This window comes from Tribolium castaneum, chromosome 7 (assembly GCF_031307605.1).
Source record: "Tribolium castaneum strain GA2 chromosome 7, icTriCast1.1, whole genome shotgun sequence".
Classification (NCBI taxonomy): Eukaryota; Metazoa; Arthropoda; class Insecta; order Coleoptera; family Tenebrionidae; genus Tribolium; species Tribolium castaneum.
Window position 1 is genome coordinate 1007916 of NC_087400.1, and position 25311 is coordinate 1033226.

The following is a 25311-nucleotide window of genomic DNA, read 5'->3' on the forward strand; positions in this document are numbered from 1 at the left end:
TTCCAAATATTTATTATTTCGTCCTAAATCTCAAGTAAATTTAACTAAACGAGCCGAAAAATAAAACAATACATACATAAAAGAAATGAAGAAATATAGGATTAACTGATGTTTCCATAAATAGGTAACAATTAAAATTAAAAAAAAAATTCGGTTGTTTCATTTCTATTGAAATGAGAGTACTTAAAAGCTTGTTAAAAGTCAGTGCCAAATTGCTAATGAATAACTATCCTCATTCTCATACATTTAAGCAATAAATTAGCAATAACTACAACATTATGAAAACTATTTGGTGAAAAATTATTAAAAAAAAATTCACTAGCTTCCACAAGATACTATTGCAACATTTAATCTGATGACAGTTTCTATCAGAAACTACGAATAAGGAAATAAACATAACATTTCAAACACAGTCAAGTTTTAAAATTTTTTTTTACGAGTGTTGTAAGTACTTATTACCTACAACTCCACGAGTACGTAAGTGACTTACAATTCGAGTTGTGTACTATATTTTTTCTACGACCATCCAATATCGAGTTATGTTTCACTATTTTTTAACGACAAAGCATAAATTTACTGTAAAAAAATTTCCGGGAGAAGATTCGCTGTGGTATTTTCTACTAATTGCCTAATTTCTTGACTAAGCTACTTGATTGATGCTTTGTCATAATAATTGACACGTAATATATTACGTGCTAGTTTTTTTCGTCATTACGCGCACGTGTCATAATGCCATGGCTACTAGTCAACAAACAATTGCGTTCTTGCCTACTTACTACTATGGGAGTAGAATAAAACGTTAACAACATAGATAATAAATACCAAAATAAATTCTTATCAAATGACCATCACAATATGTAGGTAGTTCCACATTTCCAAGCCTTGTGAAACCAAGTCATGTCAGGTCTCTTCTGGTACGACTACCTCGTATTTTTCATAGTACTAGCAATCAGTTCCGGTACCGGAATTTATTATGGCTGTTTTGGAAGCAAGCAAAAAACAATCAAAGAGTACCTTTTGGGAGGCAAAAAAATGTCAACTCTACCAATCGGAATTTCGGTAGCCGTAAGGTTGTTGAAAAATTCTAGTCACAGTTCAGAACCAAATTTTGGAAATTTTAGCCACTTTTCTGCAACTACTATAATGGCATCACCGGCCGACATTTACAAATTTGGAGCATATTACGTCTACAGTTTGATTAGTATGGTACTGCTGGGACTCATATCAGTTTTTGTGTTTTTCCCCGTTTTTTTCAAACTACAAGTTACCAGCATTTATGAATATTTGGACAAGCGGTTCGATCAAAAAACAAGAGTGCTTGTGTCATTTTTATTCATTTTGGTAGAGTTCTTTGTCGTCGCTATGGGTACTTACATTCCGTCGCTGGCACTAGCAGCTGGTATTATTTTTTTTTTAGAAAATGTCCCATATATTTTTTAAAATTCTAGTTACTGGTTTTCCCATTCATTACATTGTTATTTGTATATTTGGCACTTGTATATTTTACACTACAATCGGGGGTTTGAAAACCGTCATATGGACTGATATTTTCCAAATTGGAATTATTCTATTAGCTCTTCTTATAATTTGTGTAATCGGTTTAAACACCACTGGAAATTTTTCAACAATATGGAAAACAGCACTCGATGGTGGAAGGCTCGATATTTTGAAGTAAATTTCCGAAATTTTTGTTCAAATCAATTCTGTTCTCCAGTTTTAATTTAGATCCAACGGTTCGTGACAGTTTTTGGACATTTTTCTTTGGTTATACGATTCAGTGGACAAATTATGTGAGTCTTTCACAAGCCGGAGTTCAAAAATTTCTAGCGCTACCCACATTTCGTGAATGGGTTTGGTGAGTAAATCAAACCGTAAAAATTTGTTTTACCCTCAAGTTAAAAATAGGGCAATGGTATTTTATGTGATAACAATGGAAATTGTGAAAATATTGTGCTTTGTGTTGGGCCTTTTAATGTATGCACATTACGCAAATTGTGATCCTTTTCTTAGTGGAAAAATACACAAACATGAGCAGTTATTACCATATTACACCGCGGAAATCGCTGGGCTTATTCCTGGTGTTGTTGGATTTACTTTGGTTGGATTTTTCTGTGCTACTATGAGGTAAATATGTATATGCATGTAGAAGATGGTAACAGAAAAAATTATCTTAATATTCTAGTACGATATCTTCAAGTCTGAATGCCATCTCTGGCGTAGTTTACAAAGATTTCCTTTCGGGATTTTTAAAAAGCAATATTACCGAAAAAACGTCTGGCCGAATTTTGAGAGTGACCGTTGTCATTGCTGGTATTTTAAGCATGCTTCTCATAGTGATTTTGCAACACTTGGGAGATATTTTTCCTCTCATAGTCAGTGCAATCTCCATTGGAAATGGACCAGTATTTGGTATATTTTGTTTAGGTTTTCTTTTCCCGAAAGCTAACGCCAAGGTAAAACCGTACAATGATAACAAGATAATTTCTAATAACTTTACTAGGGTGCATTTTACGGAGGTCTTGTTGCGTTTATATTACAACTTTTCGTATTCGCTATCTCCAAATTTTACCGATTCAAGAAAATCATTGTTGATGTTCATAAACCGTTTTCTGTGAGTGGATGTGAATGGACTAATGCTTCTTTGGTGAATAACAGTTATATGAAGCCAAACAATGTTACTTTAAATTCAGAGTATGGAATTATTTCAAACTGAGTTACAATAATGTAGCAAATTTTTTTAGGTTTAAACCTTTTTTTATATTCAGGTTGTCACATTTTTACAGCTGTCTTCTAGGGGTCATTGTCACTGTAATCGTAGGACTAATTATCAGTTATTTAACAAACAAGAACGATCCCCCAGTTAATAAAGAATTGTTAAGTCCTGTAATTCGTCGGTTTTTGACGGAAGACTCTAAATGCGAAATCGATACTCGAGAATTAAAAGCTCTGATGACGAAAAAATCCAGTACTTAAGAAAAATAAATGATTTTTTTACGACCCGGTCTATAAACTGATTTTCCTGCCCATTTACCAAATCCTTTTGTATTTTATTTTATTCTTTGTCAAATAAGAATTTTTGTCCAAAAACTATGCAAAATTATGACCAAATACACTAATTCTGAGCAATTTAAATTGTTTGCAAGCTATAAATTCATTTCTTTCTATATATTTCATCAAAACACATAAAAAAAAAATAAGGAAATGTTAGTTCTTGGACCAAAAACTCATCAAATTCCAAAACATGGAAAAATGCAAAATATAATAATTTAATTTTTTAAATGCCGTTTTAATTTCTTTTAAATATTTGTATGTATCTATTATTGTGACTTAATTAAAACGTACAACACAAGATTAATACCAATAATAAAATCATTATCATTTGGGAAAAAGTTTTCGCCCGGCGCATCCACCATTTTTGCAAAATTAATATTATATTAACAGTTGACTTAACCCCTTTTGAAAGAACCATATACCATATAATGGACTGATTTTGCTGCCGCTATACTTTTAATAATACCAACATTCTGTCTTTTTTTTTTGAAATCCAATGCCAATTTTTTTCACGTAAATCGTTATTAATACGTAAAGTAACACATTCCACAGGTGGAAAATTTTCACTTTTAATGAGCTTGGTAAATAAACAAAAACAAACATAAATAATACTTAAATAAAAATAGAAAAAAATGGAAATATGTAGTTAAAAGTTTGCTAAAAGTCATTGCCAAATTGCCAATGAATATTTGTCCTCATTTTCCTTTTAGTTTTATGACTGCTTTAATTAAATAAGCATTTTAAACACATTTGTTTCTAATTAACAACTGAAACTAATTCACTTAAGCAAAAATCAGCAATAACCACAACATTTAGGAAAAAATAGTTTAAAAATTTACATGAAAAACTCGTAAATGCTAACAACATACGAAGTTATTTTCTTACGTAGTTCTACCTTTCCAGTTTAAGCAAAAACAAGTCATGTCTGGTGGTTTCTTTTGGTACGACTACCTCATATTTTTCATAGTGTTAGCAATCAGTTCCGGTACCGGAATTTATTATGGCTGTTTTGGAAGCAAGCAAAAAACAGTCAAAGAGTACCTTTTGGGAGGCAAAAAAATGTCAACTCTACCAATCGGAGTTTCGGTAGCTGTAAGGTAGTTGAAAATTTCTAGTCTCAGTTCAGAACCAAATTTTGGAAATTTTAGTCACTTTTCGGCAATTATCATAATGGCAGCACCGGCCGACATGTACAAATTTGGAGCGTCTTACAATTACACTATGATCAGCGTAGTACTGCTGGGGTTTATATCGATTTTTGTTTTTTTCCCCGTTTTTTTCAAACTGCAAGTTACCAGCATTTATGAATATTTGGAAAAACGCTTCGATAATAAAACTAAACTTCTGGTGTCGTTTTTATACATCGTGACGGAGTTTATTATAGTTGCTATTAGCACTTTTGCACCGTCACTGGCACTTGCAGCCGGTAATTTTTATTGTTATTTTTTCAATGTTCCGCAAAATTTATTGATTTATTGTAATAGTTACTGGCTTTCCTATTTCGTACATAATTATCTGTGTATTTGGCACTTGTATTTTCTACACTACTATTGGAGGCCTGAAAACCGTAGTTTGGACTGATATTTTCCAAATTGTGCTTGTTCTATTATCTTTACTTATAATTTGTGTAATCGGTTTAAATACCACTGGAAATTTTTCATCGCTGTGGAAAACAGCACTCGATGGTGGAAGACTCGATATTTTGAAGTAAATTTCTTTCGGAGATTATCCAAAGTTCAATTTTGTTTTCCAGTTTTAATTTAGATCCAACGGATCGTGACAGTTTTTGGTCGTATGTGATTGGTTTTACGTTACATTGGACAAATTACGTGAGTCTTTCACAATCCGGAGTTCAAAAATTTCTAGCGCTACCAACATTTCGTGAATGGATTTGGTTAGTAAACTAGATTTTTGGAATCATAGTCACAATAAATAATGCATTTCCCCACTTAGGGCAGTGGTATTTTATGTGATAACAATGGAAATTGTGAAAATATTTTGCTTTTTGCTGGGCCTTTTAATCTATGCACATTACGCAAATTGTGATCCTTTTATAAGTGGAAAAATACAAAGACACGAGCAGTTATATCCATACTACGCTATGGAAATCGCTGGACAAATTCCCGGAGTCATTGGATTTACTTTAGTCGGATTGTTCTGTGCTACTATGAGGTAAATACAGGTCTTGGAAACAATTTTCAAAAAGCACTTTTTGTTATTTTAGTACAATATCATCAACTTTAAATGCCATCTCTGGTGTCGTTTACAAAGATTTCCTTTCGCGATTTTTAAAAAGCAATATTACCGAAAAAACGTCTGGTAGAATTTTGAGAGTGACGGTTGTTATTTCTGGTATTTTAAGTATGCTTCTAATACTTATTTTGCAACACTTGGAGGATATTCTCCCTCTCGTAGCCAGTGCAGTATCCATAGGAACTGGACCAGCATTTGGTATATTTTGTTTAGGTTTTCTTTTCCCGAAAGCTAACGCCAAGGTAATACCGTACAATAATAACAAAATAATTTCTAATAACCCTTCTAGGGTGCATTTTACGGAGGTCTTGTGTCGTTTATATTTCAACTTTTCGTATTCGTTGTCTCCAAAATGTATCGATACAAAAAAATAATTGTTGATGTTCATAAACCGTTTTCTGTGAGTGGATGTGAATGGACTAATGCTTCTTTGGTGAATAACAGTTATATGAAGCCAAACAATGTTACTTTAAATTCAGAGTATGGAATTATTTCAAAATGAGTTACAATAATATAGCAATTTTTTTAGGTTTAAACCTTTTTTTATATTCAGGTTGTCACATTTTTACAACTGTGCTGCAGGAATCATCGTTACTCTAATCGTGGGTCTAATTATCAGTTATTTAACAAACAAGAACGATCCCCCAGTTGATAAAGAATTGTTAAGTCCTGTAATTCATCGTTTTTTAACGAAAGAATCTCAATTCAAAATCGACAGTCGAGAATTGAAAGCTCTGATGTCGAAAGAATCGAGTACTCAAGAAAAATAAATGATTTTTTTACGATCCGGTCTATGAACTTCTTTTCCTACCCATTTACCAAATGCATTTTTATTTTAACGTACTTCCTAATATTTATTATTTCGTGGTAAAAGATTTCTTAGCCGAAAACTTCAAAGTAAATTTAACTAAACGAGCCAAAAAATAATAAATAATAATAAATTCAAACAAAAGTTTGACGTTACGTCCTGATAGCTGGAAAATAATACTAAAACCATTTATTGCACCATTTATTTCATTTGCGCAATAAAATAGCAGTAACACCAAAATTTGAAAAATTATATTTCGATAAAATGTTCATTGTAATATTAGTTACTAACACTATAAATAAAAAAAATTAACCACCTTTGGTATTTTGATCTGCCTTACTTTCACCTTAGTATACCATCTACCTTTATTTTTTTTATAAAACTGACAAAAAAGCGATCGAGATCTGGCGGGATCTCTGACCCATCAAAACTCATTTTTTCTTCAATAATTTAATATAGTTTTCACAAATAAAAAGCGACATTTCCAGCTTTAGATCCTTTGAACTTCTTCCATCTTTTCGTCCATCACCGTAATAAAATTGGTTTGATTTGTATAATTTTATGTAGATTTTTCAATTATTTATTTACCTGTACGTAGTAAAAAATATATAACCTGAATTTGCATATACGTGTACACGGTAATTAAAAAAGACTGGCAATTTAAAACTGCTAAAAACTCTTCATTTTTACAGAAAAATTTCAAAATTAAAGTTCATAAGAAACATACTTATTATTTAGCGCATTGTTAAAGTCATTCATTATCACTAGATTCTTGGCCCCTATTCATGGTTTGCTTTTATGCCTGTTTTATTAAGCACACAATTTGAATGCATTTCATTTAAGCAATAAAAGAGCAATAATCACGACAATTTAAATATAAAATTAACATGTAAAACACTACATTACGTAAATATCGTCCAGTTATTCACCAAATCGAGTTCATCAAGTGAAACAAGTCATGTCTGGTGGTTTCTTCTGGTACGACTACCTCATATTTTTCATAGTCTTAGCAATCAGTTCCGGTACCGGAATTTATTATGGTTGCTTTGGAAGCAAGCAAAAAACAGTCAAAGAGTACCTTTTGGGAGGCAAAAAAATGACAACTTTACCGATCGGAATTTCAGTAGCTGTAAGGTAATTGAAAATTTCTAATCTCAGTTCAGAACCAAATTTTGAAAATTCTAGTCACTTTTCGGCAACTACTATAATGGCAGCACCGGCCGATATTTACAAATTTGGAGCATATTACGCCTACACTATGATTGGTTTAGTAATAATGGGGTTTATTTCAATTTTTGTCTTTTTCCCCGTTTTTTTCAAATTACAAGTTACCAGCATTTATGAATATTTGGAAAAACGCTTCGATCACAAAACCAAAATTTTCGTGTCATTTTTATTTGTTGTGGGGGAGGTTTTGATTATTGCGGTCAGTACTTATGCACCGTCACTGGCACTTTCTACAGGTAATTATTTCGTGTAAATATTCGACTAGAAACGTTCTTTTATTCTAGTTACTGGTATTCATGTCTATTACATTATTATTTGTGTTTTTGGAACTTGTATTTTCTATACTACAATCGGAGGCTTAAAAACCGTCGTTTGGACTGATATTTTCCAAATTGTGGTTATTTTCTTATCTCTTTTTATAATTTGTGCAATCGGGTTAAATACCACAGGGAATTTTGCAACAATATGGAAAACAGCACTCGATGGTGGAAGACTCGATATTTTGAAGTAAATTTCTTTCAAAAATTACAAAAAAAAATCAGTTGTTTCCCAGTTTTAATTTAGATCCAACGCTCCGTGACAGTTTTTGGACATTTGTGATTGGCTATACGATTCAGTGGACGAATTATGTAAGTCTTTCACAGTCTGGAGTTCAAAAATTTCTAGCGCTACCGACGTTTCGTGAATGGATTTGGTGAGTGGAACACCAAAAAAAGTTTATTACAAACTGAATAAATAAATAATGTATTTTACTCAGGGGAGTAGTATTTTATGTGGTAACAATGGAAATAGTGCAAATATTTTGCATTTTATTGGGTCTATTAGCCTATGCACATTACGCAAATTGTGATCCTTTTATTAGTGGAAAAATACAACGACACGAGCAGTTACTACCATATTACACTGCAGAAATAGCTGGACATATTCCGGGAATCACCGGATTTACTCTGGTGGCACTGTTTTGTGCTACTTTGAGGTAAATAAATCACAAAAATTAAGTTTCTTTGTAAAAAAATCTTAAAAGTTTTAAATTAAGTCGACAATTTTTTATTTTTTAGTACAATATCATCAACACTGAATGCCATTTCTGGAGTCGTTTACAAAGATTTTCTTTCGGGATATTTGAAAAGTAACATTGAAGAAAAAACCACTGGTCGTATTTTGAGACTGATTGTTGTCATTACTGGCATTTTAAGTATGTCTTTAGTGTTTGTGTTGCCATACTTGGGAGATATACTCCCTCTGGCAGTGACTGGAGCCTCTATAGGTTTTGGACCAACGTTAGGTGTATTTTGTTTAGGTTTTCTGTTCCCGAAAGCTAACGCCAAGGTAAAATATTATAAGTACTACGAAAAATTTTTTATATAAACTCTAGGGTGCATTTTACGGAGGTCTTGTTTCGTTTATATTTCAAGTCTTTGTATTCATTGTCTCCAAAGTGTATCGATACCAGAAAATCATTGTCGATGTTCCTAAATCTTTTTCTGTGAGCGGATGTTGGACTAACACTTCCTTTGCTAGTAATAGTACAATTTCTAAGAGTTTTATTCAAACGAACAACATTAATTCAGAGTAAAACATTATTGTAAAATTAATAAAATAGCTATAAATAATAATTATGATTTTAGGTTCACACCTTTTTTTATATTCAGGTTGTCGCATTATTACAATTGCACTTTAGGACTCATTGTTACAATAATCATCGGATTGATCATCAGTTATTTAACAAACACAAAGGACCCTCCAGTTGATAAAGAATTGTTGAGTCCTGTAGTTCATTATTTTTTGTCAGAAGATACAAGAACCGAAATTAACAATCGAGAGTTGAGAGCTCTCATGACAAAATAATTAAATACTCAAAAAATATAAACACTTTTTAATTATTTAATAATAGAAAAAATTGTATGTATGTTGTATAAAATATATTTTAAAATGAAAAGCATTATTCATTTATTCTATTCAAATACCGAAATTTAAACAAGTAATTGCGTATAAATGGTCGTATAGGTGGCCGGGCATGACATTAATTTTTAAAATAATTGTGATATTATACCAAGAAAAATATAAATTTAGTTTGACTCGAAATACAGTCCTTATCACTGAATAATTTCCGATAAAAGTAAGGGCAAGACAATTAAATGCTATAACGGCTTCTTGGCGAACGTTAATATGTGCATCATCAATTTATTTTTTATTATTTATATTACGAGTATTCGTGAACACATAACTGGCTTCCATATTGGTCTAGATGGTTTTAAATTATCATAAATTATTGTCAATAGATAACTACCAGTAAGTGTTTACGTATTTGATCAAAAATTAACCATTTCAACCAGGAATAACCACGCCATTTACGCAAAATAGATAGACACCAAGCTAGTTAGTGAAAATGAGTCATGTCTGCCTTCTTCTGGTACGACTTACCTAATTTTTTTCATAGTACTAGCTATAAGTTCCTGCACCGGAACCAAGCAAAAAACAATCGGTAGCTGTTAGCTATTAGGTAAATTATTAGGAAAATTTTAATTTGATGACAGTGTTTAATAAACACTATGAATACGCATATCATTTCTAACACATTCGCATTTTAAAATAAAGATAAAGAGCGTAAATGCATTTCAAACCAAGTAAATTCTAATCAAACGACTACCTTACAAGGCGCTGTAAAGTCATGTCAGGCTTCTTCTGGTACGACTACTTGATATTTTTCATAGTGTTAGCAATTAGTTCCGGCACCGGAATTTATTATGGCTGTTTTGGAAGCAAGCAAAAAACAATCAAAGAGTATCTTTTGGGAGGCAAAAACATGGCTACTTTACCGATCGGAATTTCGGTAGCTGTAAGGTAGTCGAAAATTTCTAGTCCTAGTTCAGAATTAAATGGAAATTTTAGTCATTTTTCCGCAATTACCATAATGGGGGCACCGTCCGACATTTACAAATATGGCGCATTCTACACCTACAGTATGATTGGTTTGGTACTGCTGGGATCAATGGCCATTTTTGTCTTTTTTCCCGTTTTTTTCAAACTACAAGTTACCAGCATTTACGAATATTTGGAAAAACGCTTCGATCATAAAACCAAAGTTTTGGCGTCATTTTTGTTTATTGTGGGGGAGGTGGTTACCGTTTCGGTTGGCATTTATGCACCGTCTTTGGCACTTTCAGCAGGTACTTATTTATTTCAAAATTTTTCATTAAAAATCATTTTTTATTCTAGTTACTGGTATTCATGTTTATTACATAATTCTTTGTGTTTTTGGAACTTGTATTTTCTATACTACAATCGGGGGCTTAAAAACCGTCATTTGGACTGATATTTTTCAAGTTGGAGTTATTTTCTTATCTCTGTTTATAATTTGTGCAATCGGTTTAAATACCATTGGAAATTTTTCAACGCTGTGGAAAACAGCACTCGACGGTGGAAGGCTCAATATTTTGAAGTAAATTTCTTTCGAAAATTATGCAAAATTCAATTCTGGTTTCCAGTTTTGATTTAGATCCAACACTTCGTGACAGTTTTTGGACATTTGTTATTGGTTTTACATTTCATTTGACGTATTACGTGAGCCTTTCACAATCTGCAGTTCAAAAATACTTAGCATTGTCAACTTTTCGTGACTGGGTTTGGTGAGTAAATCAATTTATAAAATCAAACCAAAATTTTCTTAAATTATTTTTGACACCCTTTTACTCGTTTTGAGAGAATAATAATGTATTTCTCATTTAGGGCAGTGATATATTATGTGATAACAATGGAAATAGTGCAAATATTTTGCATTTTATTGGGTCTATTAGCCTATGCACATTATGCAAATTGTGATCCTTTTATTAGTGGAAAAATACAAAGACACGAGCAATTGTTACCATATTATACCGCAGAAATTGCTGGACATATTCCTGGAGCAACTGGATTTACTTTAGTCGGATTGTTCTGTGCTACTATGAGGTGAAAAGTCACACAAAAACAAATAAAAATTAAATTATTAAATAACTAAATATTAATTATTTTTCATGTTTTAGTACGATATCTTCAAGCCTCAATGCCATCTCTGGTGTTGTATACAAAGATTTCCTTTCACGATATTTAAAAAGCAATATTACCGAAAAAACGTCTGGCAAAATTTTGAGAGTAATTGTTGTTATTACTGGTATCGTGAGCATGCTTCTAATATTAGTTTTGCAAAACTTGGGCGATGTTCTTCCTGTTGCAGTCAGTGGAGCGTCCATAGGCTCTGGACCAATATTAGGTGTATTTTTTTTAGGTTTTCTGTTCCCAAAAGCTAACGCCAAGGTAAAACCACACAAAAAAATCTAAACCATGTTAAAAACTAACTCTAGGGTGCATTTTACGGCGCTATTGTTTCATTTATATTCCAAACTTTCGTATTCGTTGTCTCAAAAATGTATCGGTTCAAAAAAATCATCGTGGATGTTCCTTTACCATTTTCTGTTAGTGGATGTTGGACGAGTAATAATACACTTCCTAACAGTTACAGTCCACCCAACAATGTTACAATAAATTCAGAGTATGTGATTATTGTAAATTGTTTACGAAATATTTAATAATAATTTTGGTTTTAGGTTCAAACCTTTATTCATATTCAGGTTATCGCATTATTATAACTGCGTTCTAGGACTTATAGTTACAGTAATCGTGGGATTAATTATCAGTTATTTAACAAACAAAAATGATCCCCCAGTTGATAAAGAATTAATAAGTCCTGTAATTCGTCGTTTTGTGAAAGAAGACAACAAAACTGGAATTGAGAATCGAGAGATAAAAGCTCTAATGACGAAAGAATACAAGGACTTTTAAAATGATTTTTCGATTGTTCCTCTGGATATTAGATACATTACGATTATGAACAATTAAGTAACAGATACTAGGTATTTATTTCATCCGTAAAAAATGTATTACTCCAACAATTTTTAACAATAAATTTTTTAAACACCCAATGGAAAAATTATTTCTACTTAGATTTTCCACCTCTTTTAATTATTTTGTTAGTACCTAAGTACGCAATGTTACCATTCTAAAACTTTCCGTTCTTTTATAATTTGTCTTTTAACACGACATTAACTTAGAAAACATGAAAAGCAACTTTAAAGTAAAGGATAATTATTTTTCCCCCTCCCGACCCAAAAATGCCTTGAAAGAAAAAAAAGCTTTCTATTTTTTATATTTTAAAATAATAGAATTAATAACTGAAAAAATACGTTCACTAACTCCTAAACCACGACAACTGCTGATGAATAAGCGAATACTTTCAAACAAGTCGCGTTTTAAAATGTAGATATAAAACCTTAACTACATAGATAATACCGAGTTAAATTCTTATCAAATGCCCACCATAATATAAAGCTAGTTCCACATTTCCAAGCCTTGTGAAACCAAGTCATGTCAGGTCTCTTCTGGTACGACTACCTCGTATTTTTCATAGTACTAGCAATCAGTTCCGGTACCGGAATTTATTATGGCTGTTTTGGAAGCAAGCAAAAAACAGTCAAAGAGTACCTTTTGGGAGGCAAAAAAATGTCAACTCTACCAATCGGAATTTCGGTAGCCGTAAGGTTGTTGAAAAATTCTAGTCACAGTTCAGAACCAAATTTTGGAAATTTTAGTCACTTTTCGGCAATTACCATAATGGCAGCACCGTCCGACATTTACAAATTTGGAGCATACTACATTTACACTACGATCGGTATGGCACTACTGGGATTGCTAGCAATTTTTGTCTTTTTCCCCGTTTTTTTCAAACTGCAAGTTACCAGCATTTACGAGTATTTGGAAAAACGCTTCGATCACAAAACCAAAATTTTCGTGTCATTTTTGTTTATTTTGGGGGAGGTTTTCACCATTGCCGTTAGCACTTTCGCACCGTCCTTGGCACTAGCCGCAGGTAATTTTTTTTCCAAAATTTTCCACAAAAAAATATTCTATTAACTATTTAGTTACTGGTTTTCCTATTTCGTACATTATCATCTGTGTATTTGGCACATGTATTTTCTACACTACAATCGGAGGGTTAAAAACCGTCGTTTGGACTGATATTTTCCAACTTGGGATTATTTTCTTATCTCTTATTGTAATTTTTGTAGTCGGGTTAAATACCACAGGGAATTTTTCAACAATATGGAAAACAGCACTCGATGGTGGAAGACTCGATATTTTGAAGTAAATTTCTTTCAAAAATTACAAAAAAAAATCAGTTGTTTCCCAGTTTTAATTTAGATCCAACGCTTCGTGACAGTTTTTGGTCGTACGTGATTGGTTTTACGTTACATTGGACAAATTATGTGAGTCTTTCACAGTCTGGAGTTCAAAAATTTCTAGCGCTACCGACGTTTCGTGAATGGATTTGGTGAGTAAATCAAACCGTAAAAATTTGTTCTACCCTTAAGTAAAAAATAGGGCAATGGTATTTTATGTGATAACAATGGAAATTGTGGAGATATTTACCGTTTTACTGGGTCTTTTAGTCTATGCACATTATGCAAAGTGTGATCCTTTTATTACCGGAAAAATACAACGACACGAGCAGTTATTACCATATTACACCGCCGAAATCGCGGGACTTATTCCTGGTGTTGTTGGTTTTACTTTGGTTGGATTATTTTGTGCTACCATGAGGTGAGAATAGACAAATAGAAAATTAAATAAAAATTTTGCATATTTTAGTACAATTTCTTCAAGTTTGAATGCCATATCTGGTGTCGTTTACAAAGATTTCCTATCGCAATTTTTAAAAAGCAATATTACGGAAAAAACGTCTGGTAGAATTTTACGAGCGATTGTCATCATTGCTGGTACTTTAAGTATGTTTCTGGTACTCGTGTTGCAACATTTGGGAGATCTTCTCCCTCTGGTAGTCAGTGGATGTTCAATGGGATTTGGACCAACAGCAGGTGTTTTTTGTTTAGGTTTTCTGTTCCCGAAAGCTAACGCTAAGGTAAAACTGAACAATACAAACAAAATTATATTAAATAGCAAGTCTAGGGTGCATTTATCGGAGCAGTTGTTTCATTTTTATTCCTAATTTTCGTATTCGTTGTTTCAAAATTGTACCGATACAAGAAAATCATTGTGGATGTTACGTTACCATTTTCTGTAAGTGGATGTTTGAGTAATGATACAATTCCTAACGGTTTTCTTCGACAAAACAACGTTACTATAGATTCAGAGTAATATTAATAATTTTTTTTAAAGCTACACAATAATAATTTTGGTTTTAGGTTCAAACCTTTTTTCATATTCAGGTTATCGCATTTTTATAACTGCGTTTTAGGACTTATTGTTACAATAGTCGTTGGATTAATTATAAGTTATTTAACAAATAAGAACGATCCTCCAGTTGATTGTGAATTGTTAAGTCCTATAATTCGTCGTTTTTTGAAGAAAGACAAACTCAAAATTAGTAGTCGAGAAATGAAAGCTCTCGTGACGAAGGAATGTAATTCGCAAGAAAAATAGAAAACTTTTAATAAGTTTTCTAACATTCTTTTAAAAATCAAATTATAATTATGAACAATTAGGTACTGGCAAATATTTACTCCATCAAAAAAAATCCTTGAATACAACAGAAATAAGAAGCCTTATGTATCACACAATTTTTAATAATAAAGTTACGTAAATACCTAATATGAAGAAAATTATTTCTACTTCCGCCTTCCTCCTCTCTCAAATAATACCAACCATTTTTTTTTCGTTAAAACTTAAAATTTCTTTGTAATTTTGTAATTATAACCAGAACAACTAGTATTTAAAATATACCTAATATAAATTTTTAATATAATACTTATCACTAAAATTCCGATAAACGCTTTAAAAATAAAAATGTGACGTGTTTTCCCACATCATAGTTTTGAAAGTCGTACAAAATTAACCATGTTTCAATTTTTTTGGTATGATTACCTTATTTTTATTATTGTGCTAAGTGCCAGTGCTTTAATTGGAGTCTATTATGGCTTCTTTGGAAGCAAACAAAAAACCGTCAATGAGTATTTATTAGGAGGGAAGAAAATGAGCGTTTTTCCGGTGGCAGTGTCCCAAGCTGTGAGGTAAAATCCAGTCGATAAAAATTTCAAAAAATTTAGTAAGTATTTTAGTCACTTTTCGGCCATAACTATAATGATTGTGCCAGTTGAAATTTACAAATTTGGTGGCTTTTACTTGTACGTTCTCTTCGCTGTGGATTTGATGAGTTTGATAACCATTTATATTTTTCTGCCCGTTTTTTTCAACTTGCAAATTACAAGTGTTTACGAATATTTGGAGAAAAGATTCGACAGTAGGACCCGATTATTAATTTCGCTATTTTTCGTCATTTCGGAAATTTTGACACTTTCTATCTGCCTCTATATTCCAGCTTTAGCAATTTCTGTAGTTTCTGGCTTTCACGTCCACTTGATAACAGTTACTATTAGTGCCATTTGTATATTTTACACTACAATTGGCGGTTTGAAAACAGTAGTGTGGACCGATTTTCTTCAAGTGGGGATAATTTTACTGTCTCTCATAATCGTCCTTATTTTGGGTTTCATTTCTAGCGGAAATGTTTGGAATAAAGCACTTGAAACTGGAAGACTTGATATTTTTGAGTATAATATTTCCACAAAATTCATTTATGTTTTTAACGAAAAGAAAAAGTTTTAGCTTAGATCCCACAAAACGCGACACATTTTGGACATTTGTGGTTGGATATACGATTCATTGGACCAATTACGTTAGTCTGACACAGTCCGGTGTTCAAAAATATTTAACACTACCAACACTGAAAGACTGTAACAAGTGAGTAAAAATGTTCGATCAAAACCCCAATTAAATTCTACCAATAGTGCCGTCAAAATTTTTGCGCTTGTGATGAATGTTGTCGTAATTCTTTGCATCTTATTGGGATTTTTAATTTACGCTCACTATTCAAACTGTGATCCTTTACTAAGTGGAAAAATTAAAAAACACGAACAGCTGGTGCCCTATTACATTATGGAAATTGCTGGAAATTTACCGGGAGTTTTTAGTTTGACTCTTGTCGCTTTCTTTTGTGCATCACTGAGGTATTTTCTTCAATTCAAAGAAAAACAAAAAATAATTTACTAATTATTACAGCACAATTTCTTCAAGTTTAAACGCAATTTCCGGCGTCATTTATAAAGACTTTGTTACAAAATTTGTAAAAAGTGAAATTACCGAAAAGACAGCTGGGTACATTTTACGAATCATTGTGGTCATTGCTGGTATTTTATTCGTTTTGATTGTTTTCGTTATTGAACATTTAGGCGATATTTTTCCTTTGGTCATGAGTATGACAGCTTTCGTGGATGGACCTTCTGTTGCTTTATTCACATCAGGAGTTTTAATCCCCAAAATGAACGCCAAGGTAAAATTACCTGTTGTTTTTCTGACAATTGTGATTGAAATTTTAGGGAGCTTTTATTGGAGCTATTGTAGCTTTCATAATTCAAGGAGTTATTTTCATAATTTCAAAAATATATCTCTACAATAAGGCCATTGTTGCTATTCCTAAACCTAAAATGGGTGTTTTAATCAGACAATTTTGTCAAACGTTTTTTTAACCAACTTTACCAACACTACAACAGGGTTAAGTAATGAATTATTAAAACATAAATTTTATAGTTTTTTTTTTAGGAATCAACCGTTTTTTATATTTCGTCTGTCACATAATTACCAGTGCTTATTTGGAGCAATTTTAACGATAGTTATTGGTCTAATTGTAAGTCACTTAACCACGAAGAATAATCTACCAGTGGATAGTGGGTTGTTCAGTCCTGTTATTCATCGTTTCCTTAAAAAATCTTCGTCAAACCGTGGCCAAGAATCGCAAGAATTGATGCAACATCACAATGAAAATTGTAATAATCATGAAAAGAAATGAATAAATGTATTGTTCGTTTTAAAAATACATTTTTATAAAATTTTGGCCTTCATTTATTATTTATGCCTTAATTTTGGAAATGATATTACATATTTTAACGCAAAAAATGTTTGCATAAAATAAGTTTCACTGCATAATATTCGATAAAATTCAGGACAAGACAACTTTATAATACGATTATTTCATATACTTATTATTATTTATAATACAAAATATAAATGTTAGTATGTAATTGGTGTTCAAAGAATTAGGAGAACATCACAATGAAAACTGTAACTAAATAAAACTTGACTTACAATTCTTTTATTGAAATACACACGTTAAAAAATAAAAAGTACACATGTAGAAAAAAAATTCAAGGTTTTTTTATCACTGAATAATAATTTTACATAAAAATAACAACAGTTTTTTAAGAGTTTTAGGCGAGTAAACACCATGGTTACATTTTTCTGGTACGATTACCTTATTTTTATTATTGTGCTAAGTGCCAGTGCTTTAATTGGAGTCTATTATGGCTTCTTTGGAAGCAAACAAAAAACCGTCAATGAATATTTATTAGGAGGAAAGAAAATGAGCGTTTTTCCGGTCGCAGTTTCCCTAGCAGTGAGGTAAAATTCAAGCTTGTACGTTTGAACAACACTGAAATTTTATTTTAGTCATTTCTCAGCCATAACACTTATGGTTGTCCCGGCGGAAATTTACAAATTTGGGGCGTTTTATTTATACATGACCATAGCACAAATTTTGTTGGGTTTTATAACCGTTTATATTTTTCTACCAGTTTTTTTCAACCTACAAATTACGAGTGTTTACGAATATTTGGAAAAGAGATTTGATGCTAAAACCAGATCATTGGCTTCACTTTTTTATGTGATTTCGGAAATATTGGGACTCGCAGTTTGCCTCTACACCCCAGCTTTGTCCCTTTCAGTTGGTAATTAATTATACTTTTAGACCTGCATACCTTTTAAAAGTAGGTTCTCAGATACTTTAGTTAAAATTTTTAGTTACTCACATTCATGTTCACTTGATAACAGTTATTATCACTGCCATTTGTATATTTTACACTACAATTGGCGGTTTGAAAACAGTAGTGTGGACCGATTTTCTACAAGTGGGGATAATTTTTTTATCACTTATAATCGTCCTAATTTTGGGTTTCATTGATTCGGAAAATGTTTGGAACACAGTAGTTACAGGCGGAAGACTTGATATTTTTGAGTATAATATTTTCCCAAAATTCATTTAAATTTTTAACGAAAAAAAAGTTTTAGCTTAGATCCAACAAAACGGGACACATTTTGGACATTTGTGATTGGATCTACAATTTATTGGACCAATTACGTTAGTCTGACACAGTCCGGTGTCCAAAAATATTTAACACTACCTACACTAAAAGACTGTAACAAGTAAGTAAAAATGTTTGATAAAAACCCCAATTAAATTTTAACAATGGTGCCGTCAAAATTTTTGTCGTTGTGATGGATGTAGTCATAATTCTTTGCATCTTATTGGGATTTTTAATTTACGCTCACTATTCAAACTGTGATCCTTTACTAAGTGGAAAAATTGAAAAACACGAACAGCTGGTGCCCTATTACATTATGGAAATTGCTGGAAATTTACCCGGGGTTTTTAGTTTGACTCTTGTTGCTTACTTTTGTGCATCGTTGAGGTATTTTCTTTTAACTCCAAGAAAAACAAAAAATAATTTATTAATTATTACAGCACAGTTTCCTCAAGTTTAAACGCAATATCCGGCGTTATTTATAAAGACTTTGTTACAAAATTCGTAAAAAATGAAATTACCGAAAAGACAGCTGGGTACATTTTACGAATCATTGTGGTTATTGCTGGTATTTTAGTTCTTTCGATTGTTTTCGTTATTGAACATTTAGGTGACATTTTCCCATTGCTGATGAGTGTAAGAGCAGTTGCAGATGGACCTTTGGTTGCTTTATTCACATCAGGAGTTTTGATTCCAAAAATAAAAGCCGAGGTAAAATTAATTTGATTTCTATCCCAGTCATTAACAATATTTCAGGAGGCTTTTTATGGAGCTATTTTAGTTTTTATTTTTCAAGCAAGTATAGCAATTGTCTCAAAAATATATCTCTTCAATAAAGCAATTGTTGCAATTGCCAAGCCATTGTCGATCGACAGTTGTGCCAACTCTTCTTTAATCAGCTTTAACAAAACTCTAACAACAGGGTATAAGTAACAATTTATAAAAAAATTGAACTAATGGATTTTTTTAGAAGCAAACCTTTTTTTATATTCCGTTTATCCCATAATTATCAGTGTGTCTTTGGAGCAATTTTAACAATAGCTGTTGCCCTAATTATAAGTTATTTAACGAACAGAAACAACACTCCAGTTGATAAAATGTTGCTCAGTCCTGTTATTCATCGTTTTCTTCCAAAATCTCCACCGAACCGTGGCAAAGAATTACAAGAATTAATACAACACAATGAAAACTGTAACTAAATAAAACCATGTATCGTTTTTATTAAAACATGTAGAAAAAAATTCATAATTCAAGGCCTTTTTATCACCAAGTAATAATTTCACAACAGTTTTTCAAAGGCTTTAGTCGTGTACGCACCATGGTTCAATTTTTCTGGTACGATTACCTTATTGTTATTATTGTGCTAAGTGCCAGTACTTTAATTGGAGTCTATTATGGATTTTTCGGAAGCAAACAAAAAACAGTTAATGAATATTTATTGGGAGGGAAGAAAATGGGCGTTTTTCCTGTCGCAGTTTCCCTAGCAGTGAGGTATAATTCAAGCTTGTACGTTTGAACAACACTGAATTTTTATTTTAGTCATTTTTCAGCCATAATGCTTATGGTTGTGCCGACTGAAATTTACAAATACGGAGCGTTTTATTTATATACGACCATCGCTCAGGTTTTGTTGGGTTTTATAACCGTTTATATTTTTCTACCAGTTTTTTTCAACCTACAAATTACGAGTGTTTACGAATATTTGGAAAAGAGATTTGATGCTAAAACCAGATCTTTAGCTTCACTATTTTATGTGATTTCGGAAATATTGGGACTCGCAGTTTGTCTCTACACCCCAGCTTTATCCCTTTCAGTCGGTAATTATAATTTCAGAACACCTGAAGAATGTTTTATGATTTCACGTTTATCCATTTTTTCAATGCTTAGTAGGTGCGGCAATACTTTACCCGTTATCAAAACAAATAAAATAACATGATATCGTATTGATATAAATAGCTAGCGTTTTCTTGGCTTTACAATTTTTTTTTCACTTGTTAAAATTAAATCGCCCAAATATTTTACTTAATATTTGTAGTTACTGACTTTCATGTTCACTCGATATCAATTGTTATCAGTGCCATTTGTATATTTTACACCACAATTGGAGGTTTGAAAACAGTAGTGTGGACCGATTTTCTTCAAGTAGGGATAATTTTTTTATCATTCATAATCGTCCTAATTTTGGGTTTCATTGCTTCGGAAAATGTTTGGAATACAGTACTTACAGGCGGAAGACTTGATATCTTTGAGTATAATATTTCCCCAAAATTCATTTAAATTTTTAACGAAAAGAAAAAGTTTTAGCTTAGATCCGACAAAACGGGACACATTTTGGACATTTGTGATTGGATACATGATTCATAAAACCAATTACGTTAGTCTGACACAATCAGGTGTCCAAAAATATTTAACACTACCTACACTGAAAGACTGTAACAAGTGAGTAAAAATGTTCGATCAAAACCCCAATTAAATTTTACCAATAGTGCCGTCAAAATTTTTGTCGTTGTGATGAACGTAGTCATAATTCTTTGCACCTTATTAGGATTCTTAATGTACGCGCAATATTCAAACTGTGATCCTTTACTAAGTGGAAAAATTAAAAAACGAACAGCTGGTGCCCTATTACATTATGGAAATTGCCGGACATTTACCCGGAGTTTTTAGTTTGACTCTTGTCGCTTTCTTTTGTGCAACATTGAGGTGCTTTCTTTTAACTCAAAACAAAACAAACAATAATTTACTAAGTATTACAGCACAGTTTCCTCAAGTTTAAACGCAATATCCGGCGTTATTTATAAAGACTTTGTTACAAAATTCGTAAAAAGTGAAATTACCGAAAAGACCGCTGGGTACATTTTACGAATAATTGTGGTTATTGCTGGTATTTTAGTTCTTTCGACTGTTTTCCTAATAGAACATTTAGGTGATATTTTCCCGTTGTTGATGAGTGTAAGAGCAGTTGCAGATGGACCTTCTGTTGCGTTATTCACATCTGGAGTTTTGATTCCAAAAATAAAAGCCGAGGTAAAATTAATTTGTTTTTTATCTCAGTCATTAACAATATTTCAGGAGGCTTTTTATGCAGCTATTTTAGTTTTTATTTTTCAAGCAAGTATAGCAATTGTCTCAAAAATATATCTCTTCAATAAAGCAATTGTTGCAATTGCCAAGCCATTGTCGGTCGACGGTTGTGCCAACTCTTCTTTAATCAGCTTTAACAACACTTTAACAACAGGGTATAAGTAACAATTTATAAAAAATTGAACTAATGGATTTTTTCAGAAACAAACCATTTTTTATATTTCGTTTGTCCTACAATTATCAATGTGTATTTGGAACAATTTTGACGATAATTGTTGCCCTAATTATAAATTATTTCACACACAGAGAGAACAGAGCAGTTGATAAAATGTTGGTCAGTCCTGTTATTCACCGATTTCTACCAAAACCCGCAAAAGCAGAACGTGGCCAAGAATTGGACGAACTTATGACAAATCACAGAAAACAATAATTATTTGTTTAAATAAAGGACAAGATGAAAAAAATGCAACTCTTCACAAATATTTTTTATTAAAAACCCTGAGCTGGTTTAACGCTTAGTTCGGACGAATGCGACCCCAAATGCGACCTTAGTGCCTGCGCTTGTATAAACCCTTTGCTACAAATGGGACAAACATGCGACCTTTCGTCCGTATGCACTTTAACATGAACCTTCAAACTACTCATCCTGTTGAAACTTTTCGCACAAACCTCACAAGTGTACGGCTTGAGACTAGTATGGATAATCGCATGTCTTTTGAGCCGAGTCGACGACGGAAACGCCTTCCCACACACACTGAAACCAACCGTAAGAACGCAACCCCACCAGCGCCAAATCCATACTCGCATTTGTACGGTCTTTCCCCCGTGTGCGTCCGCAAATGCTGCACCAAGTGCGACTGCATTGACATCGTCTTACCGCAAATGTTGCACATGTAGGGCTTTTCTTTCGTGTGCGACCTCATATGGTACCCCAAATCGGCCGCTTGTCTGTTAACATTCAAATTGAACCCAAACCCCCGACTAAATTATTCCAAGTACCTAAACCCCCTGCCACAGATCGAGCACAGGAAGGGCCTCTGCCCCGTATGCACCCTCATGTGGGCCGTCAGAGTCCCCGATTGTTTGTACTTTTTACCACAAGTTTTGCACACGTAAGGCTGCACACCTGTGTGACTCCGCTGGTGGTAGACAAGCGAACCGTACTGTTTAAAACATTTACCGCACGTTTTACACTCGTAGGGCTTCTCCTCCGAGTGGTTGCGCATATGGACGCGCAAACTGTTCGCAAATTTGTAGCTTTTCTCGCAAATTGTGCACGCAAAATTCTGAAATTTTTTTCAAAACTGATCGATTATCACAAAAACGTACTTTTTCCTCCTCATTTGCCTGCCCTGGCACGTCCGCTTTATCCGACTCTTCATCAGACGCTCGTTCAACGACCAGAAACTCATTTTTCTCAACATTCTCAAGCTTAATACTCGTCTCCGGTTGTTGTTTAACAAACGTTTCGAGGATATTTTGCGACCGGTTGCACAGTTTTTGGAAATTGAACGAAGTGTGTGCCAAATCGATACATTTGGTGCAAATTAAAGACGGGAAACCGTCATTACGCACAGCCTGGAAGCCACAATCGAGTGATAATTCTACTATTTGTAGCCCACCTTAATTGATGAAATTTTCGATAAAATCTCGTCAATACACGGAATATCACTCTCCTGTGAGTGCACTTCGTACAATTGGCTAAAAATCGAAAACATGTCCTTATTTTCAGTCAGACACGTTCTACAGATCTTATCCAAGTCAAGCGTCCGCACATTTTCCATTTTTTAAGTCAAATAAATTGTTTATTATTGACGTTGTCAAAGTGACAGTTGTTTGACACTTGACGGCTCCGAATCAACCAATCACAAGGCATGAACGTGGTTATGGCCAATCGTTAGCGCAAAAAACCCTAGTCTCTTGTCAAAATTTTATTTAAAATAAATAATTCATTCCTGACTGCCATGTCTCCGATTGATATGCTCCTTGAGGTAGTACCTTCTGATGAACCCCTTTCCGCACACTTCGCACACATGGGGGCGCTCTTTGGTGTGGACCATCATATGGTAGCTCAAATGCATTTTCCGCAAAAATGCCTTATTACAAATGTTACAAACGTGTGGTTTAAGGCCAGCATGCACCGCTTCGTGTCTTTGCAAATCGATTTTTTTAATAAACGCTCTGTCGCACTGTTTACACGGAAACGGTCTTTCCCCTAATCAAAACAATTATTTCGGTGTGGAATTTCCATTTGGGTAAAATACCTGAATGGGTCTTAAGGTGTCTGTCCATGTGGCATGGAATGGCAAACGATTTTCCACACACTTCACAAGTGTAGGGTTTTTCTTTAGTATGCGTTCTGGTGTGGTAAGTTAGTCCAGTTGGGTGACTGAAAGACTTGCCACAGATTGTACACAAATAGGGCTTGACGCCGCTATGGATGCGAGAGTGAAGATTCAGATTATTTGCCGAAGGGAATTTTTTGTGGCATATTGAACACTCGTAGTTTTTTTCGCCAGTGTGGACTCTTGTATGTCGTGTGAGACACGACTGTGAGTTGAAGCCTTTGCCACAGAGATTGCACACAAAGTGGCCTTCGAATTTGTGGCGCTTTAAGTGGGCACGTAGGATATATTTGGTTTTAAACGATTTGTGGCACTGGTGGCACTGTAATAAATCATCATTGTTTCTGTCTTTGGTTTGCTCCTCTTTGGTTTCTTGTGGGGTTTTGGTGGTTTGTAAGCTTCGGAAGAATTCGTTTGATTGGTCACATTGGAGTTTAAATTTGTAGAAAGTGTCGATTTTCTCTACACAATTTAGGCAAATACTGTCGGGGAAGTTTTCATTCAGCTTCAAAATAGTTTGTAAATTATTTAAATAACTCAATGGGGTGTTAATACTTTGATTTCTGAAAATAAATTGAGGACGTGTAAAATTGGAACTGAGTCCGAGTCACACTTAATAAAGGTGTCTTCGATTTTAACAACGTTTTCCACAATGTTTACACAAGTTCGGCACATATTTTTGGGACAATATAAATCCATTTTGAAAAAAATAAAACAGGAATTCTATGTTAGGTTAGCTTTTAAAGTAAAGAAACCTGTAATGCCGGTAACCGCAAGCGTGGCGACATCTAGGGAGCATACAAGTAGGCCTCTCTAGGGAAATTACCCGATTAAAATATTTCTTTTTTTCACTAGTGGTAATTATTTTAAATCACTTGAAGATGTACAAATTATAGTTTATTTTTGTTAGACACTTCATAAATAAGGTTTTGAGTATAATTTTAGGCATATTTTCAGTTTTCAGTAAAAAGTCCGAATTATTACTTAATTTCGCGTACGATAAAATGGAAATGATATAATAAACAATATTGTGATAGATCAGGTAAAGTTATCAGTTCCATGTTTTATCACATTTGCTAACATTTTAAACACCAACAACAAAATAATTAATACTAATCTGAATAAGACAATTTATAAATAATAATTATGCAGTAGGCGGCGGAAAACAAAAAACTACAAATATTCAATTGTTTTGCCACAATAACTTATCTTTTAGCAAAATAACAAAATTTTATGTTCAATATTTTCGAAATTGCCAAAAAAATATAGGCTTCACGTCCATTTCCATAAAAAAATTGTTAGAATGTTAGAATGTTGTTAAGAAAAGTGCAGTTTTCAAAAAGAAAATTGATGTTTTCAG

General features: G+C 33.0%; 6 protein-coding genes and 4 long non-coding RNA genes across 15 annotated transcripts in view; 7 read left to right on the forward strand and 3 right to left on the reverse strand.

Moving 5' to 3' along the window:
• LOC135266778 (uncharacterized) overlaps window positions 1-25311 on the reverse strand; it is a 50839-nt gene that overhangs the window by 19575 nt on the left and 5953 nt on the right. The window lies entirely within an intron of this gene.
• LOC135266795 (uncharacterized) lies at window positions 396-2321 on the forward strand. Of its 2 annotated transcripts, XR_010334950.1 has the most exons (4): window positions 396-1070; window positions 1122-1399; window positions 1449-2124; window positions 2183-2321. It is a non-coding gene; the product is annotated as an uncharacterized LOC135266795 (long non-coding RNA). The 2 variants fall into 2 exon arrangements; XR_010334949.1 differs by having other exon boundaries at window positions 396-1399.
• LOC135266714 (uncharacterized) lies at window positions 4387-6318 on the forward strand. The gene is made up of 6 exons (XR_010334862.1): window positions 4387-4758; window positions 4805-4945; window positions 5005-5223; window positions 5276-5546; window positions 5594-5784; window positions 5834-6318. It is a non-coding gene; the product is annotated as an uncharacterized LOC135266714 (long non-coding RNA).
• On the forward strand, window positions 7068-9204 carry LOC135266702 (sodium-coupled monocarboxylate transporter 2-like). Its single transcript, XM_064357873.1, has 7 exons — window positions 7068-7575; window positions 7624-7846; window positions 7893-8033; window positions 8097-8315; window positions 8398-8668; window positions 8715-8911; window positions 8968-9204. Exons 1-7 carry the CDS (start codon window positions 7320-7322, stop codon window positions 9185-9187), a joined length of 1527 nt encoding a protein of 508 aa, XP_064213943.1. The 5' UTR covers window positions 7068-7319; the 3' UTR covers window positions 9188-9204.
• On the forward strand, window positions 9821-12449 carry LOC100142015 (sodium-coupled monocarboxylate transporter 2-like). The gene is made up of 8 exons (XM_015984164.2): window positions 9821-10183; window positions 10232-10509; window positions 10559-10781; window positions 10828-10968; window positions 11069-11287; window positions 11362-11632; window positions 11680-11867; window positions 11923-12449. Exons 1-8 carry the CDS (start codon window positions 10011-10013, stop codon window positions 12155-12157), a joined length of 1728 nt encoding a protein of 575 aa, XP_015839650.1. The 5' UTR covers window positions 9821-10010; the 3' UTR covers window positions 12158-12449.
• On the forward strand, window positions 12605-17276 carry LOC100141807 (sodium-coupled monocarboxylate transporter 1). Of its 3 annotated transcripts, XM_064357879.1 has the most exons (13): window positions 12657-12912; window positions 12964-13241; window positions 13294-13516; window positions 13563-13703; window positions 13754-13972; window positions 14021-14523; window positions 14575-15399; window positions 15448-15939; window positions 15989-16129; window positions 16177-16395; window positions 16448-16718; window positions 16765-16939; window positions 16988-17276. In XM_064357879.1, the coding sequence occupies exons 7-12, from the start codon at window positions 15227-15229 to the stop codon at window positions 16912-16914; spliced, it is 1446 nt and encodes a 481-aa protein (XP_064213949.1). In that variant the 5' UTR covers window positions 12657-12912; window positions 12964-13241; window positions 13294-13516; window positions 13563-13703; window positions 13754-13972; window positions 14021-14523; window positions 14575-15226; the 3' UTR covers window positions 16915-16939; window positions 16988-17276. The 3 variants fall into 3 exon arrangements, with proteins under 3 accessions (XP_015839652.1, XP_015839651.1, XP_064213949.1); XM_015984166.2 differs by lacking the exons at window positions 15448-15939; window positions 15989-16129; window positions 16177-16395; ... (1 more) ...; window positions 16765-16939; window positions 16988-17276 and having other exon boundaries at window positions 12605-12912; window positions 12964-13043; window positions 13107-13241; ... (1 more) ...; window positions 14339-14523; window positions 14575-15170; XM_015984165.2 differs by lacking the exons at window positions 15448-15939; window positions 15989-16129; window positions 16177-16395; ... (1 more) ...; window positions 16765-16939; window positions 16988-17276 and having other exon boundaries at window positions 12614-12912; window positions 14021-14291; window positions 14339-14523; window positions 14575-15167.
• LOC107398790 (uncharacterized) lies at window positions 17664-22071 on the forward strand. Its single transcript, XR_010334925.1, has 8 exons — window positions 17664-17842; window positions 17891-18168; window positions 18242-18455; window positions 18503-18643; window positions 21009-21225; window positions 21279-21549; window positions 21595-21761; window positions 21808-22071. It is a non-coding gene; the product is annotated as an uncharacterized LOC107398790 (long non-coding RNA).
• Window positions 18697-19803, forward strand: LOC135266779 (uncharacterized). The gene is made up of 4 exons (XR_010334926.1): window positions 18697-18909; window positions 18963-19233; window positions 19279-19445; window positions 19493-19803. It is a non-coding gene; the product is annotated as an uncharacterized LOC135266779 (long non-coding RNA).
• Window positions 22077-23411, reverse strand: LOC100142082 (zinc finger protein 239). Of its 2 annotated transcripts, none has more exons than XM_008200711.3 (5): window positions 23229-23411; window positions 22936-23184; window positions 22606-22892; window positions 22412-22554; window positions 22077-22360 (listed from the first exon to the last, which is right to left on the reverse strand). In XM_008200711.3, the coding sequence occupies exons 1-5, from the start codon at window positions 23388-23390 to the stop codon at window positions 22248-22250; spliced, it is 954 nt and encodes a 317-aa protein (XP_008198933.1). In that variant the 5' UTR covers window positions 23391-23411; the 3' UTR covers window positions 22077-22247. The 2 variants fall into 2 exon arrangements, with proteins under 2 accessions (XP_008198933.1, XP_001814647.1); XM_001814595.4 differs by having other exon boundaries at window positions 22408-22554.
• Window positions 23525-24865, reverse strand: LOC103314482 (zinc finger protein 723). The gene is made up of 3 exons (XM_008200710.3): window positions 24507-24865; window positions 23871-24456; window positions 23525-23821 (listed from the first exon to the last, which is right to left on the reverse strand). Exons 1-3 carry the CDS (start codon window positions 24648-24650, stop codon window positions 23556-23558), a joined length of 996 nt encoding a protein of 331 aa, XP_008198932.1. The 5' UTR covers window positions 24651-24865; the 3' UTR covers window positions 23525-23555.